Source organism: Triticum aestivum, chromosome 7B (genome assembly GCF_018294505.1).
Source record: "Triticum aestivum cultivar Chinese Spring chromosome 7B, IWGSC CS RefSeq v2.1, whole genome shotgun sequence".
Taxonomy (NCBI): Eukaryota; Viridiplantae; Streptophyta; class Magnoliopsida; order Poales; family Poaceae; genus Triticum; species Triticum aestivum.
Window position 1 is genome coordinate 265,758,528 of NC_057813.1, and position 20,448 is coordinate 265,778,975.

Genomic DNA, 20,448 nt, shown 5'->3' on the forward strand with positions numbered 1-20,448 from the left:
TCTTACTCAAGGCAATAGACTTATGAAGAATTTCATCAAGATTTTTCAGGGAATAATTTGGAAAGCGTTCCTCAAGAAATTTCCATATGGTGTAGACACACTTAAGAGTAGGCAAACATCCAATCAAGTTTCTAGGCAAGCCTCTAATGATAAGTTCGGCAGTTCGAAGATTGCGAATCATGTCAATTGACTCATCAAGGGTAGGATGCATAGGATCAACATGAGGTGCACAAGGGCTAGTGATACGTCTCCAATGTATCTATAATTTTTGATTGCTCCATGCTACTTTATCTACTGTTTTAGGCAATATTGGGCTTCATTATTCACTTTTATATTATTTTTGGGACTAGCCTATTAACCGGAGGCCCAGCCCAGATTTGCTGTTTTATGCCTATTTCAGTGTTTCGAGGAAAAGGAATATCAGGCAGAGTCCAAATGGAACGAAATCAACTGGAGAAGTTTATTTTGGAAGGAAACCAATCTGTTGGGCTTGGAGTGCACGTTAGGGGATTCCCGGGCTGCCCACGAAGGTGGGGGCACCCCCCAACCTCGTGAGCACCCCGGAGGTCCACCGACGTACCCCCTGGACCCATATATACCTACGTACCCTAAAACTTCCAGAAGAGAAAATAGATCGGGAGTTCTGCCGCTGCAAGCCTTTGTAGCAACCAAAAACCTCTCGGGAGCCTGTTCCAGCACCCTGCCGAAGGGGGATCCCATCACCGGTGGCCATCTTCATCATCCCGACGCTATCCATGACAAGGAGGGAGTAGTTCACCCTCGGGGCTGAGGGTATGTACCAGTAGCTATGTGTTTGATCTCTCTCTCTCTCTCTCTCTCTTGTGTTCTCTCTCGTGTTCCATCTATGGCACGATCTTGATGTATCCCGAGCTTTGCTATTGTAGTTGGATCTTATGATGTTTCTCCCCCTCTACTCTCTTGTGATGAATTGAGTTTCCCCTTTGAAGTTATCTTAACGGATTGAGTCTTTTATGAGAACACTTGATGTATGTCTTGCCGTGATTATCTGTGGTGACAATGGGATATCATGTTCCACTTGATGTATGTTTTGGTGATCAACTTGCGGGTTTCGTGACATTGGGAACCTATGCATAGGGGTTGGCACACGTTCTTGACTCTCCGGTAGAAACTTTGGGGCACTCTTTGAAGTACTTTTATGTTGGTTGGATGAATTTGAGATTGTGTGATGCATATCATATAATCATGCCCACGGATACTTGAGGTGACAATGGAGTATCTAGGTGACATTAGGGTTTTGGTTGATTTGTGTCTTAAGGTGTTATTCTAGTACGAACTCTTTTATAGATCAATCCGAAAGAATAACTTTGAGGTGGTTTCGTACCCTACCATAATCTCTATGTTTGTTCTCCGCTATTAGTGGCTTCGGAGTGACTCTTTGTTGCATGTTGAGGGCTCGTCATATTATCTATCTATGTTATTATTGTTGAGAGAACTTGCACTAGTGAAAGTATGAACCCTAGGCCTTGTTTCCTATCATTGCAATACCGTTTACGCTCACGTTTATCACTTGTTACCTTGCTGTTTTTATTATTTCAGATTACAAAAACCTACATCTACTATCTATATTGCACTTGCATCACCATCTCTTCGCCGAACTAGTGCACCTATACAATTTACCATTGTATTGGGTGTGTTGGGGACACAAGAGACTTTTTGTTATTTGGTTGCAGGGTTGCTTGAGAGATACCATCTTCATCCAACGCCTCCTACGGATTGATAAACCTTAGGTCATCCACTTGAGGGAAATTTGCTACCGTCCTACAAACATGTGCACTTGCAGGCCCAACAATGTCTACAAGAAGAAGGTTGTGTAGTAGACATCAAGCTCTTTTCTGGCGCTGTTGCCGGGGAGGCTAGGTAAAGGGCACTCACTCACACCCCGTCAACTAAGCTCTTTTCTGGCGCTGTTGCCGGGGAGGTTAGCGCTTGAAGGTATATCTTTAGATCTTGCAATCGAATCTTTTTGTTTCTTGTTTGAGCACTAGTCTAGTTTATAAAAGAAAATTACAAAAAAATGGAATTAAGTTTGTCTCATACGCTTCACCTTTTTAATATCTTTCGTGAGTATGATGGAAAGGAAAATTGTGCTCAAGTGCTAGAAGAAGAAATCTATAGAATGTTTGGCACTAAATCTTTGAATGATGAGCATGATTGCAATGTTGTTAGTATGAATTCCTTGAATATCCATGATGCTAATGATATGCAAAGCCACAAGCTTGGGGAAGCTATGTTTGATGAAGATGATATTTTTTGTCCCCAAGCTTTGATGAGCAAATTTACTATGATGAAAGCATGCCTCCTATCTATGATGATTATTGTGATGACACGTATGCTTTAAAGAATAATGATAACCATGAAACTTGTCATCTTGATCCTAATTTTAAATCATATGATAGTTATTTTGTTGAGTTTGCTCCCACTACTATTCATGAGAAGAATTTTGCTTATGTGGAGAGTAGTAAATTTTCTATGCTAGTAGATCATGAAAATAATGCTTTAGGTGCTGGTTATATTGTTGAATTTATTCATGATGCTACTGAAAATTATTATGAGGGAGGAATATATGCTTGTAGGAATTGCAATAATATCAAGTTTCCTCTCTATGTGCTTAAAATCTTGAAGTTATGCTTGTTTTACCTTCCTATGCAAGTTGAATATTGTTCCCATAAGTTGTTTGCTCACAAAATCCCTATGCATAGGAAGTGGGTTAGACTTAAATGTGCTAGTCATATGCTTCATGATGCTCCCGTTATGTTTCAATTCTTATCTTTTATGTGAGCATCATTGAAATCATCATGTCTAGCTAGAAGGGCATTAAAGAAAAGCGCTTGTTGGGAGACAACCCAATATTTATCCTTACTGTTTTTGTGTGTCCACATGATTATGCTACTGTAGTAATCATGTTTTATAGCTTTTGTTTCAATAAAGTGCCAAGTAAGACCTTTAGGATAGCTTACGGTGATAGTTGTGTTGATCCTGCTGAAAATCAGAAACTTTTGCACCCAGTAAATTAGTTTTTGTTAATTCACAGAAACTTGATTCTGATCTGATTCTTTTTGCTCTGGATTGGTACACGAATTTCTCATGACTTCCTAATTTTGTAGGATTTTTGGAGTTCCAGAAGTATACGTTTGATATAGATTACTACAGACTGTTCTATTTTTGACAGATTCTGTTTTCTATGTGTTGTTTGCTTATTTTGATGAATCTATGAGTAGTATCGGAGGGTATGAACCATAGATAAGTTGGAATGCAGTAGATATTACACCAATATGAATTTAGAATGAGTTCATTATAGTACTTAAGTGGTTGTTTTATTTTCTTATACTAACGGAGCTTACGAGTTTTCTGTTGAGTTTTGTGTTGTGGAGTTTCAAGTTTTGGGTAAGGATTCGATGGACTATGGAATAAGGAGTGGCAAGAGCCTAAGCTTGGGGATGACCAAGGCACCCCAAGGTAATATTCAAGGACAACCAAGAGCCTAAGCTTGGGGATGCCCCGAAAGGCATCCCCTCTTTTGTCTTCGTTCATCGGTAACTTTACTTGGAGCTATATTTTTATTCACCACATGATATGTGTTTTGCTTGGAGCATCATTTCCTTTTGTTATTTTAACTTTCTGTTAGTTAGAATAATGTTTTGCATCTTTAGTTTCAATAAAGAAGTCAAGGATAGCCTTTGCCATGCTTATTTTGCTAGTATACATGTTGCTGTTTGAAAACAGAAAGTTTACCGCTGTTGCAAAAATTCCCTAGAAAAGTCAGAGAGTGGTATAATGTTGAATCTTTTTGCATATTGATCACTGATAAATTTATTACAGTGGAAATTTTAGTTCATAATTTTTGGAGTTAGGGAAGTATGATGACTCTTGCATTCTTTACAGACTGTACTGTTTTGCCAGATTGCTGTTATGGTTGCATTGTTTGCATATGTTTGTTTGTTTAATGATTCTATTTGAGGATAGGATTATTAAATATGCAGAGGCATTTAGTATACAATGTTTAATAATAATTTTAGTGATTTGTTACAATAGAAAATGATAAGGTTTTGCATTGGTTTATACTAACCTATCTCACGAGTTCTTGTTGAGTTTGTTGTGAATGAAGCTTTTGATAAAAAGAGAAACCATGATATGAGAGGAATTAAGGAGACACAAAAGCTCAAGCTTGGGGATGCCCAAGGCACCCCAAGATAATATTTCAAGAAGTCTCAAGCATCTAAGCTTGGGGATGCCCCGGTAGGCATCCCACCTTTCTTCTTCAACAACTATTGGTTAGTATCGGTTGAGCCTAAGTTTTTGCTTCTTCACATGAGTTGTGCTATCCTTGCAATGTAGTTTTCTTTAGCTTTGCTTGCTGTTTGAATAAAGTATCAAGATCTGAAATTATTAAATGAGAGAGAGTCTTCGCATAGTTGCATAATTATTTAGCTACTCATTGATCTTCACTTATATCTTTCGGAGTAGTTTGTTGTTGCTCTAGTGCTTCAATTATATCTTTTAGAGCATGGTGGTGGTTTTATTTTGGAGAAATAGTTGAACTCTCATGCTTCACTTAGAATATTTTGAGAGTCGTTAATAGCATGGTAATTTTCTTAATGTTAATATACTTGGTATTCAAGATATGTGAAACTTTCTTTTGAGTGAATTGAATACTAAGATAAGTTTGATGCTTGATAATTGTTTTGAGATATGGAGGTGATAATATCAAAGTCGTGCTAGTTGGGTAATTGTGAATTTGAGAAATGCTTGTGTTGAAGTTTGCAAGTCCCGTAGCATGCATGTATGGTTAAAGTTGTGTAACAAATTTGAAACATGAAGTGTACCTAGCTTGTGCATCCTTATGAGTGGCGGTCGGGGACGAGCGATGGTCTTTTCCTTTGATGACTTCTAAATTTTTGCAATAAGTATATGAGTTCTTTGACTAATGTTGAGTCCATGGATTATACGCACTTTTACCTTTCCGCCATTGCTAGCCTCTTCGGTACCATGCATTGCCCTTTCTCACCTTGAGAGTTGGTGCAAACTTCACCAGTGCATCCAAACCCCGTGATACGATACGCTCTATCACACATAAACCTCCTTATATCTTCCTCAAAACAGCCACCATACCTACCTATCATGGCATTTCCATAGCCATTCCGAGATATATTGCCATGCAACTTCCATCATCATCATCATGACATACATTACTTTTGTCATATTGCCATTGCATGATCATGTAGTTGACATCGTATTTGTGGCAAAGCCACCATGCATTATTTTTTCATACATGTCACTCTTGATTCATTGCACCATCCCGGTACACCGCCAGAGGCATTCATATAGAGTCATATCTTGTTCTAAGTTTCGAGTTGTAATCCTCATGTTGTAATAAATAGAAGTGTGATGATCATCATTATTAGAGAATTGCCCAAAAAAAGGCCAAAAAAAGGCCCAAAAAAAGAGGGGGCAATGCTACTATCTCTTTTTCCACACTTGTGCTTCCAAGTAGCACCTTGTTCTTCATGCAGTGAGTCTCATATATTGTGCTTCAAAGTAGCACCTTGTTCTTCATGTAGTGAGTCTCATAAAGTTGTCTTTTTATACTAGTGGGAATCTTTCATTATAGAACTTGGCTTGTATATTCCTATGATGGGCTTCCTCAAATGCCCTAGGTCTTCATGAGCAAGCGAGTTGGATGCACACCCACTAGTTTTCTTTTGTTGAGCATTCATAGCTCTAGTGCATCCGTTGCATGGCAATCCCTACTCCTCCTGTTGAAATCAATTGATGGGCATCTCCATAGCCCGTTGACTAGCCTCGTCAATGTGAGACTTTCTCCTTTTTTGTCTTCTCCACACAATCCCCATCATCATATTCTATTCCACCCATAGTGTTATATCCATGGCTCACGCTCATGTATTGCGTGAAGGTTGAAAAAGTTTGAGATTATTTGAGTATGAAACAATTGCTTGGCTTGTCATCGGGGGTATAGAAGTTGGGAACATCTTTGTGTGACAAAAATGAAGCATAGCCTAACTATATGATTTTGTAGGGATGAACTTTCTTTTGCCATGCTATTTTGAGAAGACATGATTGCTTTGATTAGTATGCTTGAAGTATTATTATTTTTATGTCAATATGAACTTTTGTATTGAATCTTTCGGATCTGAATATTCATAGCACAATTAAGAAGATTTACATTGAAATTATGCCAAAGTATCACTCCGCATCAAAAATTCTTTTTTAACATTTACCTACTCGAGGACGAGCAGGAATTAAGCTTGGGGATGCTTGATACTTCTCCAACGTATCTATAATTTTTGATTGCTCCATGCTACTATATCTACTGTTTTAGGCAATATTGGGCTTTATTATTCACTTTTATATTATTTTTGGGACTAACCTATTAATGGAGGCCCAGCCCAGATTTGCTGTTTTATGCCTATTTCAGTGTTTCGAGGAAAAGGAATATCAGATGGAGTCAAAACGGAATGAAATCAACTAGAGAAGTTTATTTTGGAAGGAAACCAATCTGTTGGGCTTGGAGTGCATGTCAGGGGATTCCCGGGCTTCCCACGAGGGTGGGGGGCACCCTCCCCCCTGGGCGTGCCCCCCTACCTCGTGAGCACCCCGGAGGTCCACCGACGTACCCCCTGGACCCATATATACCTACATACCCTAAAACTTCCAGAACAGAAAATAGATCGGGAGTTCCGCTGCCGCAAGCCTCTGTAGCCACCAAAAACCTCTCGGGAGCCCGTTCCGGCACCCTGCCGGAGGGGGATCCCATCACCGGTGGCCATCTTCATCATCCCGGTGCTATCCATGATAAGGAGGGAGTAGTTCACCCTCGGGGCTGAGGGTATGTACCAGTAGCTATGTGTTTGATCTCTCTCTCTCTCTCTCTCTCTCTCTTGTGTTCTCTCTCGTGTTCCATCTATGGCACAATCTTGATGTATCCCGAGCTTTGCTATTGTAGTTGGATCTTATGATGTTTCTCCCCCTCTACTCTCTTGTGATGAATTGAGTTTCCCCTTTGAAGTTATCTTATCGGATTGAGTCTTTTATGAGAACACTTGATGTATGTCTTACCGTGATTATCTGTGGTGACAATGGGATATCATGTGCCACTTGATGTATGTTTTGGTGATCAACTTGCGGGTTTCGTGACATTGGGAACCTATGCATAGGGGTTGGCACACGTTCTTGACTCTCCGGTAGAAACTTTGGGGCACTCTTTGAAGTACTTTTCTGTTGGTTGGATGAATCTGAGATTGTGTGATGCATATCGTATAATCATGCCCACGGATACTTGAGGTGACAATGGAGTATCTAGGTGACATTAGGGTTTTGGTTGATTTGTGTCTTAAGGTGTTATTCTAGTACGAACTCTTTTATAGAACAGTCCGAAAGAATAACATTGAGGTGGTTTCGTACCCTACCATAATCTCTATGTTTGTTCTCCGCTATTAGTGGCTTTGGAGTGACTCTTTGTTGCATGTTGAGGGCTCGTCATATTATCTATCTATGTTATTATTGTTGAGAGAACTTGCACTAGTGAAAGTATGAACCCTAGGCCTTGTTTCCTATCATTGCAATACCGTTTATGCTCATGTTTATCACTTTTTACCTTGCTATTTTTAGTATTTCAGATTACAAAAACCTATATCTACTATCTATATTGCACTTGTATCACCATCTCTTCGCCGAACTAGTGCACCTATACAATTTACCATTGTATTGGGTGTGTTGGGGACACAAGAGACTTTTTGTTATTTGGTTGCAGGGTTGCTTGAGAGAGACCATCTTCATCCTACGCCTCCTACGGATTGATAAACCTTAGGTCATCCACTTGAGGGAAAATTGCTACTGTCCTACAAACCTGTGCACTTGCAGGCCCAACAATGTCTACAAGAAGAAGGTTGTGTAGTAGACATCAGCTAGCAATGTACTTGTTCAAATGATATTGATTGAAAATCACAAGCCTCTCATTTTTTCACTCATGAAAGTACTCTCCGTTAAGAATAGACACTCTATGTCTAAGACTCCCAATAGTAGACTCATCCATCTTCCTCCAATGGTGTTTAAACCAAAGCAATGGAGACCAAAACTCGGATACCAATTGAAAGGGATTGAGAAGAGGTGTCTAGAGGGGGGTGATTAGACACTAAGTACCAAAAGTTGCAGGTTTTAACTTCTTTAAGTTGGAGTGGAGTTTAGGCACAAGTTTAGCAATCACAACACATATCAAGCAAGTATGCAAAGAGTATATGAGCAGCGAAAAGTAAAGCATGCAACTTGCAAGAATGTAAAGGGAATGGATTGGAGGATTCAAACGCAATTTGGAGACACGGTGATTTTTGAGCCGTGGTTCCGATAGGTGGTGCTATTGTACATCCATGTTGATGGAGACTTCAACCCACGAAGGGTAATGGTTGCGCGAGTCCACGGAGGGCTCCACCCACGAAGGGTCCACGAACAAGCAACCTTGTCTATCCCACCATGGCCGTCGCCCATGAAGGACTTGCCTCACTAGCGGTAGATCTTCACGAAGTAGGCGATCTCCTTGCCCTTACAAACTCCTTGGTTTAACTCTACAATCTTGTAGGAGGCTCCCAAGTGACACCTAACCAATCTAGGAGACACCACTCTCCAAGAAGTAACAAATCGTGTGTTGATGATGAACTCCTTGCTCTTGTGCTTCAAATGATAGTCTTCCCAACACTCAACTCTCTCTCACAGGATTTGGATTTGGTGGAAATAAGATTTGAGTGGAAAGCAACTTGGGGAAGGCTAGAGATCAAGATTCATATGGTAGGAATGGAATATCTTGGCCTCAACACATGAGTAGGTGGTTCTCTCTCAGAAATGGTAAGTTGGAGGTGTAGGTTTGTTCTGATGGCTCTCTCCACGAATGAAGAGGAGGCGGAGGGGTATATACAGCCTCCACACAAAATCTCTGATTGCCATGACCGCAACAGAGATGCAAGTTCAAGTTTGAACTGGGTTGGTTGCATCGGGATGGATTCCCTAACATGGTCAAGAAGGCGTGGGATAAACTGGTTGTGGGCTTACCCCAATACACAGATGGAACAACAACATGCGTGCATTACATAACTTCCTTAGTGGTTGGGCTAGGCACACCGCGGGTATCCTCAAAAAGGAGAAGCTTCGTCTTTCGTCTATCATTGATGAATTAGAAGCTTTGGTAGAGGTTAGACCTCTATCTGAACATGAAATCAAGATGAAGAGTCATTCGAATGCACAGATAGCTAGCATGCTTGATACGTCTCCAACGTATTTATAATATTTGATTGTTCCATGCTATTATATTACCCCTTTTGGATGTTTATGGGCTTTATTTTACACATTTATATCATTTTTGGGACTAACCTACTAACCGGAGGCCCAACCCGTATTGCTGTTTTTTTGCCTATTTCAGTATTTCGAAGAAAAGGAATATCAAACGGAGTCCAAACGGAATGAAACCTTCAGGAGCGTGATTTTTGGAATGAACGTGATCCAGAGGACTTGGAGTGCAAGCCAAGAAGCAGCCGAGGCGGCCACGAGATAGGAGGGCGCGCCCCCTGTCTTGTGGGCCCCTCGGGCGGCCACCGACGTACTTCTTCCTCCTATATAAGCCTACGTACCCCAAAAACATCCAGGGAGCTAACAAAAACACAATTTCCACCGCCGTAACCTTCTGTATCCGCGAGATCCCATCTTGGAGCCTTCGCCGGTGCTCCGCCGGAGGGGGAATCGACCACGGAGGGCTTCTACATCAACACCATATCCCCCTCCGATGAGTTGTGAGTAGTTTACCACAGACCTTCGGGTCCATAGTTATTAGCTAGATGGCTTCTTCTCTCTTTTTGGATCTCAATACAATGTTCTCCCCCTCTCTTGTGGAGATCTATTCGATGTAAACTCTTTTTGCAGTGTGTTTGTCGAGATCCGATGCATTGTGGGTTTATGATCAAGTTTATCTATGAGAAATATTTGAATCTCCTCTGAATTCTTTTATGTATGATTTAGTTATCTTTGCAAGTCTCTTCGAATTATCAGTTTGGTTTGGCCTACTAGATTGATCTTTCTTGCCATGGGAGAGGTGCTTAGCTTTGGGTTCAATCTTGCGGTGTCCTTACCCAGTGACAGCAGGGGCAGTAAGGCACGTATTGTATTGTTGCCATTGACGATAAAAAGATGGGGTTTATATCATATTGCTTGAGTTTATCCCTCTACATCATGTCATCTTTCTTAATGCGTTACTCTATTCTTTATGAACTTAATACTGTAGATGCATGCAGGAGTCGGTCGATGTGTGGAGTAATAGTAGTAGATGAAGGTAGGAGTCGGTCTACTTGTCACGGACGTGATGCCTATATACATAATCATGCCTAGATAATCTCATAACTATTCGCTTTTCTATCAATTGCACGACAGTAATTTGTTCACCCACCGTTATACTTATGCTATCTTGAGAGAAGCCTCTAGTGAAACCTATGACCCCCGGGTCTATCTTTTATCATATAAACTTCCAATCTACTTTTATTTGCATCTTTACTTTTTGCATCTATATTATAAAATACCAAAAATATATTTATCTTATCATACTATCTCTATCAGATCTCACTTTCGCAAGTGGCCGTGAAGGGATTGACAACCCCTTTATTGCGTCGGTTGCGAGTTCTTTGTTTGTTTGTGTAGGTGCGTGGGACTTTTGAGGAGCCTCCTATTGGATTGATACCTTGGTTCTCAAAAACTGAGCGAAATACTTACGCTACTATTGCTGCATCACCCTTTCCTCTTCAAGGAAATCAACGCAAGCTCAAGACGTAGCAATGCTGCGTGAGGAGGAACTCAAATGGTACCAACATAGTAACTCTCAAATTATCCCGAAAGGTGATTCGAATACTAGATTTTCCATGGAGTCGCCAATGGAAGACACCAGAAGAAAATTATTTATTCCCTACAACAGGATGAGGGCACGATTGAGGGGCATGAGCAACTTAAATGTTACATCACTAATTATTATAAAAATCTGTTCGGAGCCCTAGAGGAAGGAAACTTCTCAATGAACGATTCCCGAACGGATGACATCCCCCGGGTCTCTAATGAGGAAAACTACCTTCTAACAGCTCCATACTCCGAGGAGGAAGTTAGAAAGACGGTTTTCCTAATGGAGCACAACAAAGCCCCGACTCTAGATGGTTTTCTAGCTGAGTTCTATCAGAACTTCTGGGAGGTCATCAAGCCGGATCTCCTACTTTTGTTTAGCGACCTACATGCTGGCCATCTGGAATTGTTTCGCTTAAACTTCGGTGAGATTATTTTATTAGCTAAGGTTAATGAGGCTGAAAGGATACAACAATATAGACCTATTTGCCTCCTTAATGTTAGTTTTAAAATATTCCCGAAGGTTGCGACTATTAGGCTAAGTTTAGTTGCTGAACATGTGATACATCCTTCACATACTACTTTTATGCAAGGAAGAAACATCCTAGATGGAGTTGTTATCCTTCATGAAACGGTCCATGAATTACATCAGAAAAAGTTGAATGGGGTGGTACTCAAAATAGACTTTGAAAAAGCGTATGACAAAGTCAAATGGCCATTTATTCAATAGACTCTCAGAATGAAAGGATTTTCTGTAGAGTGGTGCGCTATGGTCCATAGCTTCATTTCTGGAGGTAGTGTTTCCATTAAGGTCAATGATGACGTTGGACACTATTTCCAAACAAAGAAGGGATTGTGACAAGGTGACTCGGTATCGCCCATGCTATTCAATATAGTGGCGGATATGCTAGCGGTCATGATTGAGCGTGCCAAGGTTGATGGCCAAATTGATGGGGTAGTAAGTCATCTAGTTGATGGTGGTCTTTCTATACTTCAATATGCTGATGATACAATTCTCTTTATGGATCATGATCTCAAGAAAGCGAGAAATCTGAAATTAATTTTATCAACATTCGAGCAACTCTCAGGTCTAAAGATCAACTTTCATAAAAGTGAATTGTTTTGTTCTGGCGAGGCTCAAGACGAGGCCCACCTGTATGCTGAACTGTTCAGATGTGTGTTGGGCCAGTTTCCTATCACATATTTGGGGATACCGATACATTATAGAAGACTCACAAATGCTGAATGGAAACACGTCGACATCGAGGAGAGGCTGCAAAAAAGACTTAGCAGTTGGAAAGGTAAACTGGTGTCTCTGGATGGAAGATTGGTCCTCATAAACTCAGTACTAAGTAATATGGTAGTATATATGATTTCCTTCTTCCAGATGCCAAAAGGAGTTTCTACACAAATTGGATTATTTCCGATCAAGATTCTTTTGGCAAGGAGACAACGAGCGGAAGAAATATCGACTGGCTAAATGGAGTGTGGTTTGCCGTTCCAAAGACCAAGGCGGGTTGGGCATTCATGACCTTGAGGTTAAGAATATGGCCCTCCTCGGCAAATGGTTGTTTAAATTACTGATGGAAGATGGTGTATGGCAAACCCTCCCGAGGAGGAAATATGTGGGCTCCAAGGCGGTATCCCAACTATACCGGAAGCCTGGGGATTCTCACTTTTGGGCGGGTCTAATAGCTACGAAGAAATATTTCTTATCCTATGGATCCTTTTCGATTAAGGATGGCTCGGAAATTAGATTCTGGGAGGACAAGTGGCTAGGAAATGCCACACTCTGGGAACAATATCCGGCTCTATACAACATTGTGCATCACAAGGGCGATACTATTGCCACTGTAATGGGATCATTTCCGCCAAATGTGACGTTCAGAAGATATTTAATTGGACTCAGGCTCCAATCGTGGTACATCCTGCTTCAACGGTTGTCCACGGTGCAATTGTCAAATGGGTCTGATGTATTTTGACGGAACCTACATGGAAATGGACAATTCTCAGTGGATTCTATGTATAGAGCGTTAATCCAATCCGATGTGCCAGTTGATAATAACAAGAAGATCCGAAAGATGAAGATACCTCTTAAGAATAAAATATTTGCATGGTATCTTCATCGCGGAGTCATTCTTATTAAAGACAACCTTATCAAGAGGAATTGGCATGGAAGTCCGCGATGTGTTTTTTGTCATCATGATGGGACAATAAAACATTTATTCTTCCAATGCAAATTGGCTCGGTCTATATGGTCAGTCATCTGGATAGCTTCTGACTTGTATCCTCCTTGCAGTGTTGCTAATGTATTCGGCAACTGGTCACATGAGATTGATCACAGGTTTAGAACTCTTTTTAGGATGGGAGCGCTTGCCGTTATTTTGTCGCTTTAGTTATGTAGAAATGATAAGGTTTTTAAGGATAAAAGTACTTCTCTAATGCAGATTATTTACAGATGTACCGGGACTCTTTGTTTATGGTCCTTTCTACCACGCACGGAGAATCAAGACCTTGTGTACACGATTGAAGGATACATCGAGGGGTACTTTTATCCAACATGGGTGACAACATGGTCTTAGAGCATCTCCAACAGCCGCGCTAAACTAGCGCCGCGCCGCAAAATAGGTCGTTTTAGCGCGCGCGCAACGCGTCAGGGCGCTCCAGCGGGCGCGCAAAAACGGCGCGCGCGCTAAAATGGGTTGGGCGCGCGGTCAAAAACACTTACCCGCACGGCGTATTTTGGGCGCCCACTACAGCGCGCGGCACACTCGAGCGCTCGCGCCCGCTCTTCCTCTCGCGCTTCCACCCCCGACCGGCCGCGCCGCCGCCGCCGCCCGCGCACCCCGGCGACCGTCTCAGGCTTTCCCGGCCTATCCCCGCGCGCCCGCGCTTCCGCCCATCCCCTCCTAGTACCGCCGGCGCCCGCGCGCCTTCATCGTCCGAGGAACAGCGCCCGAGCGCTCGCTGCCGTGCCGCGCCCGCAAGGTGTTTGACAAAACGCCTACAAGGTATGTATTGCTCAAACTTCATGAATTTGGTGCATGTTTTGAATTGTAGTTTTTATAGTATAGTATTGAACATTGTAGATGAGTTCGTCGTATGATTCTTCCGAAGAAGAATTTGATATGGAAGAGGAGGAGGATCTTGCAATGATTGTAGCTATGCATATCAATAAAAAACCGAAGCACGGTGGTTCGGTTATGGGTCGGGAGAAAATTTGGAGAAATAGGATTGATGCCCATAACAGATTGATGAAGAACTATTTCGTGGAGAATCCCACATACCCGGAGTCGTATTTTCGTCGCCGGTTTAGGATGAGCATCGACTTGTTCAGGCGCATTGCAGAGAAACTAGCGAACCATGACCGGTTTTTCCAGCAAAGGAGGAATGCCGCCGGAGAGCTCGGGCATAGCACTTTTCTGAAGGTGACAGCCGCTTTGCGTATGTTGGCATGCGGTATCCCGGCTGATCTAGTTGATGATCATCTGGCTATGGGTGAGAGCCAAGCCATCATGTGTGTCAAGCGCTTGATTTCCACAATGCTCAGGCGGCGGCTAGAAAAGATGTGGAGAGAGCATTTGGGATTTTGCAAGCCTAATTTGCTATTGTGAGAGGACCGGCAAGATTTTGGGATCAAAAAATGCTTTGGTACATCATGCACGCTTGTGTGATCATGCACAACATGATCATCGAGAATGAGCGTGGCCAAGATTTAGACTACTCACAGTATGAGCTCTTGGGACATCCCGTGCGAGTGCGGCGGAGGGCTGAAAGGGTAGCCCGTTTTGTTGCCTCCTATCATGCCATTCGGCGTCCCGCAACGCACAAGGAACTTCAGAATGATCTAATTGAAGAGTGGTGAGCATGGCATGGACGACAAAGAGCATGATGATATCTGCACTCGACATTGTATTGTTCATAAACTATTTGTTGTGTTGTAATAATTTATTTTGAACTATTTGTTGTTGTACTGAACGATAAACTATTTGTTTGAATTGTAATGATTTATTTTGAACTATTTGTTATTGAATTTTATTTTGTTTGTTTGATCATTTTTGCTCATCTTCTTTGAAATGTACATGTGGTTTGTGCGGCGCGCGCGCTGTATTTTTGCGCCCTGCTGGAGCGGCGCGCGCGCTGCATTATAGCGCCGCTGCTGGAGCCAGCGCAGGCGGGCGCGCAAAACCAGCCGCAGCGCGCGCGGTAACAGGTTTTTTGCGCGCGGCGCTTTAGCGCGGCTGTTGGAGATGCTTTTAGGATTGGCCCACCTCCGCTTTAAGCGTTATACAGACTCTATCTTTGTATTCCGTCATTTTATTTTTTATTTGTGCGAGAGGACTATCTTAATTATGGAGAGGTCGGGTGTAATGCTTAAACCTTTTAAATAATATAAAGCGCCTCTTTTAAAAAAATAATTTTTTTTCTCCAGCGAGGGGAGTTGCTCTAAAATGTTTTGAAGGCTGCGTGTACGGCGACTGTGCTGAGTTGCTCCTGCCTGCGTAGGTCCACCAACAGCGACAGAGACAGACGGACGGACACACCCAGAGAGCTTCCTTTTCCCACAGCGCCGACGGTGTCATCCAACCCACCATCTCGGCCGAACAACCCTCCTCCCTCCACTCCTTCTATTCCATTTCCACCCATCCACGCGCGCTCGCACGCCGCCACAGAGGAATCGTTCTGGCATTCCCGTTCCGCCTCCGTCGTCGCCGTCGCACTCCTCTGCTAGGCCACCATATAACGGAGATCCACCCGGGCTTGGAGGATTGGTTTCTTCGGTTGGTGACGAGCCCTAACTTGTCTGGATTGCTCCCCGAGTGTGCCCCTCTTTTGGCCCTCTTCTTTGTTTTGCCGTCAGTGCGGACAAGCTGGTTCAAATGTTTCTTTCTTCAACGCTCGATCCCCGCCAGCCTTTTGTCGCGGATTTGTTCGTTTTCTACTTGGTGGAGTAATAATGGCCGGAGGTTTATTTTCCCATATTATTTGTGTCTTGTTCGGCCCGCGTTGTCCGGATCTTGTGTTGGTTTGTGTAAACTTTGCAGTGTTTTTAGTTCTTGGACTGAGAAATTTGCCTGGATCTGGCACTAGCATCTGGATCTGCAGATGCACGCATTGCTGCGTGATGACGCCTTCCATAGTACAACTGAGCTTTTCTCAGTCTAGCGATTAGAATGATGATGAGTTGCACTTAAATATGAGCTCACACCAGGTTATGGATTATATATGCATTGGAGTTAAGTAGAGTAGAAAGAATCTCCCACTCAACAGCTTGGTGGAGTGGACTGTAGGTTGTTCAATATGCTCCTCCATCGCTTCTTGTTCGAATTGAGCTGTCCGGTAGGTTTTTGCTGGAGCTTTAAGCTATACCTACTTCAAGATCTAGTGGTGTTGGTGTCATTTTTGGTTGTTTATTCCACTGCTGAAAATCATTTGGAAGACTCATTCCTGCTTTTGATGTAACCATCGCTATCAATTTTTTGTGCGAATACTTTAGCTCCCTCCGCGAATTTTGCATGTTTTACCGGGGCTTGTCTGTATTGTTTAACTTCCTTTTGGAGGGAGCTGAGCTTTAGTTTATCACAAAAGTGTGCGTTGCCCCCAAAATTAAGGCGCTGCTAAATCAGATGGTTTGCTTTTGATGACTACTGCTTCTGTCTGTTTTGGCTGTAAATTTCTGCTAGTAAGACTCTGGGGCGGCTGTGTAGTTTCACCCTGCTTAAGGAGTAAGAACACAACATTACCACAATTAATTCGCTTCTCACTGCCTACCTGCCCATTCTACAAAATAAAATTCCTATTGTTCTGCCATTTGTTTGACGGAATATGTTGAGTTAGCGATGAACTATTTAATGTACAACAAGTAGCTAGTTGTTTCTTTTTGCAAATCGCTGTTACTATGATGCTTGCATGGTGAAATCATAGCTACATGCTCTAAGGTATCTGCAGATTTACTTTTGCTACTTTTGGTAGGATTTATTCCGTAATTAATGGTTCTATATTTTGGAAGTTTTAGACCATCAGTCGCCTTGAACTATTTGAGCTGCTACAATCTGTTGGGACTTGGCAGAACTCTGTGAGATCGTTCTTCCATCTAAAGCTCTTCCATGTCCCATCTTTAGTAATCGTATGTACTGGGTGGTTCTATGTACCAAGTTTCTCTTGTTTTGTATTCTGGTGCAGTTTGTTTTCTAATTCTCCATCTGAATGGGATAATTATGAATCTTATGTGCATACCCCTTTTTGTACAACCAAATTGACGTTGCATTTGTTTGATATGTTTTCCTTCAGGTGCTGATGCAAGGTGTTTGTTGTATCTGAGAATTCAGAATATGGGTTCTCGGTTTCCATCCCACCAATTAAGCAATGGGCTTTATGTCTCTGGGCGACCTGAGCAACCAAAGGAGAAGGCTCCGGTTGTTTGCTCTGCAGCTATGCCATACACTGGGGGTGACATCAAGAAATCAGGAGAACTAGGGAAAATGTTTGATCTCCATGCTGAGAAGTCACGGAAATCTGGCCCTTTGGGTAATCAACCTTCAAGGAATACTTCATTTGGTGGTGCTGCTTCCAATTCTGGACCAGTATCTAGTGCTGCTTCTCGATCCAACTACTCTGGCTCTATTTCAGCAGCGGTTCCTGGCACTGGAGGTTCTGCAAGGGCAAAATCTAATTCTGGACCGCTCAATAAGCATGGAGAACCAACAAAGAGATCCTCTGGCCCCCAGTCAGGAGGAGTGACCCCAATGGCTCGCCAGAATTCTGGCCATCTACCGCCTATTCTTCCGACAACTGGGCTCATCACATCAGGACCTATCTCCTCTGGACAGTTGAACTCATCTGGTGCTCTACGAAAAGTATCAGGCACTCTTGATTCTACTGTTTCGATGAAGATGCGTGCCACCTCTTCTGCTTACAACCCGGCTGTTACAAATCTTAATGAGCAAAATAGCTACTCAATTAAGGCCAGTTTGCCAAAGCCGATACTATGGGCGGCTATTCTGCTCTTTGCGATGGGGTTCATAGCAGGTGGCTTCATTCTAGCTGCTGTTCATAATTCGATTTTGCTGGTAGTTGTTGTGGTGATATTTGGATTTGTTGCTGCGCTCTTGGTTTGGAACATTTGCTGGGGAACAAGAGGCATGACTAGATTTGTCAGTCGCTATCCTGATGCTGATCTTAGAATTGCGAAAGATGGAGAGTATGTGAAGGTCACAGGGGTATGTGTAATGCTGGTCACCTTTTTGGACTCATTAAATTATTTCATCTATTCATTCCTTCCCTTAATGTTTTACATTTAATTTTCTGCTTTCTGTTTTTGTCATATATTTGTTCGTTATTGTTACAATTTAGAAGTAATTCTCAAATTACATTGTTTCTTTGCCAGTTCTGGTGTGTTGCTGAATTGCATTGTTAACTCGTAATGTAGCAATGCTACGTGTGTTTGTTGCACTTGAGCTCACATGCACTGTTTAGTTTAGAAAAATGAGAAGGTCATTTAAAGTTTCAAAAAAAATGCAGCAAAAATTCAGTCATGCACATATGGTAGTATTACTATGTATGTGCAAGCATATATTATGCACTAAATTTTTGTGCACTAAGTTTTTTTGTTTTTGCACAGGACACAAGCATATGCATGTTTATACCACAAACATAAAGTCTACACATAATACTCACTCATCTGCATGTGCAATTGTTTTTAGATCTTTTTGAAAGAATGGAAAATATTATTTTTGTTCCAGGAGCACATCCTACCAAGGTCACTTAGTCACCGCGCTACTAGCTGTTTCAGTATTACTCCCTCCGTCCCATAATATAAGAGCGTTATTCATACTAGTGTAGTGTAAAAAATGCTCTTATATTATGAGACGGAGGGAGTAAGATAATTCATACATAGGTTGGCATAATACTGCAGATGGTTCCAAAAAGTAAACTTGGTCGCAGAGATCCATACCATGACAAGATTACAACATATATTATGCTTAAAGAGAGATGTGATGTTTTCCTAGTACAAGGACATGAATTCGATTGTGCATCTTGTAATAATATATTCATTTCTCCATATTTTTTTTCCATGTTAGCTTATGTTCATAACTGTTTTAAGCAGTAGCACTTTTATATTCAGTAGTAATAGGATCTTATTTATCGTATTTAACTTGACAGGTTGTTACTTGTGGAAATTTCCCCCTAGAGTCCTCATTTCAAAGGGTTCCAAGATGTGTATACACTTCGTCCTGCTTGTATGAGTATAGGGGCTGGGACTCAAAAGCTGCCAACACTCAGCATCGCCGATTTACTTGGGGATTACGTTCAATTGAAGTGAGTTTCTTATTAGCTAGAAATTTTCATCACCAAGATGATGTGGATCTCACAATCCTACAATAATGAGGCAATATAAGGATTTAACTGAAAACCCCAACTATTGCAACTCTTATTGTTAATAATCTTTCCTCTTACATTTACCTTTTGTATACAACTACTGCAGCGGCATGCGGTCGATTTCTACATCTCTGATTTCCAATCTGGGCTGCGAGCATTGGTCAAAATAGGATATGGTGCACGGCTAATCCCATATGTCGATGAAGCTGTTGTTATTGACATAAATCCAGAAAACAAGGACATGTCCCCTGAATTTTTGAGATGGCTACGGGAAAGGAACCTCTCAAGTGATGATCGTATAATGCGCCTAAAAGAAGGGTATTACTGTTTCTTGTTCTGGCTTTTGCACCTCTATCGTATTCATAGCTACCCATTTCATTTGACATGGATGTTTACATCGCAGATACATTAAGGAGGGAAACACTGTTAGTGTCATCGGTGTTGTTCAAAGGAACGATAATGTGCTGATGATTGTTCCACCACCTGAACCCTTCAACACTGGTTGCCAGTGGGGCAAGTGCCTCCTCCCAACTAGCCTTGATGGACTAGTCTTAAGATGTGAAGACACGTCGAACGGTGATGTAATTCCAGTATAGCTATCTAGCCTCGTTCTGGCAGTTCACCTGGGGAAAAGGGAAAACAATATTTGACTTTGGGTTTATTTTATGGATTGAAAAATGTGCAAATGCAAGGTGTGATTATGGTTTAGTACAATATTGATAGTCAGTTGCTCACGGCTTGATTGTGTAGTATTTTTTGCATTTTGCTTTTTTTTTTGGTTGGGCAATGAATACCTGTAAGATTGATGGCTTCAGTACTAGTACTACCATGGAGCTCTTTGGAGTTAAGAGTGGAACCATGTTCATATGTTTTTTTTTTTCTTTTGGTTTGTCGCATTACAGCATCATAAACCATTCTCCAGTTCCCCTATCTGTATCTATTCTTCTTTATACATAACTCCAGCTCTCATGGTAGATATGTTCTCATCGAGGATGAAGCTCTGTCAATTTATCTTTACCAGGGTTTGTTGTGTCACTATCATCATGCTGAGCGCATGCTTACATGAGCAGACATGTTGCACTTTACTATCTGTGTCGGTGGACATACCTTTTCCGTTTTCGTGTGGAAGTTCCGCGTTGGCGTTTTCGT

At 41.9% G+C, this 20,448-nt stretch overlaps 1 protein-coding gene across 1 annotated transcript; it reads left to right on the forward strand.

Moving 5' to 3' along the window:
- Positions 1 to 15,433: 15,433 nt before the first annotated feature.
- Positions 15,434 to 20,147, forward strand: LOC123156367 (uncharacterized membrane protein At1g16860). The gene is made up of 5 exons (XM_044574505.1): positions 15,434 to 15,701; positions 17,212 to 18,140; positions 19,084 to 19,239; positions 19,406 to 19,617; positions 19,703 to 20,147. The coding sequence occupies exons 2-5, from the start codon at positions 17,253 to 17,255 to the stop codon at positions 19,893 to 19,895; spliced, it is 1,449 nt and encodes a 482-aa protein (XP_044430440.1). The 5' UTR covers positions 15,434 to 15,701; positions 17,212 to 17,252; the 3' UTR covers positions 19,896 to 20,147.
- Positions 20,148 to 20,448: the final 301 nt, after the last annotated feature.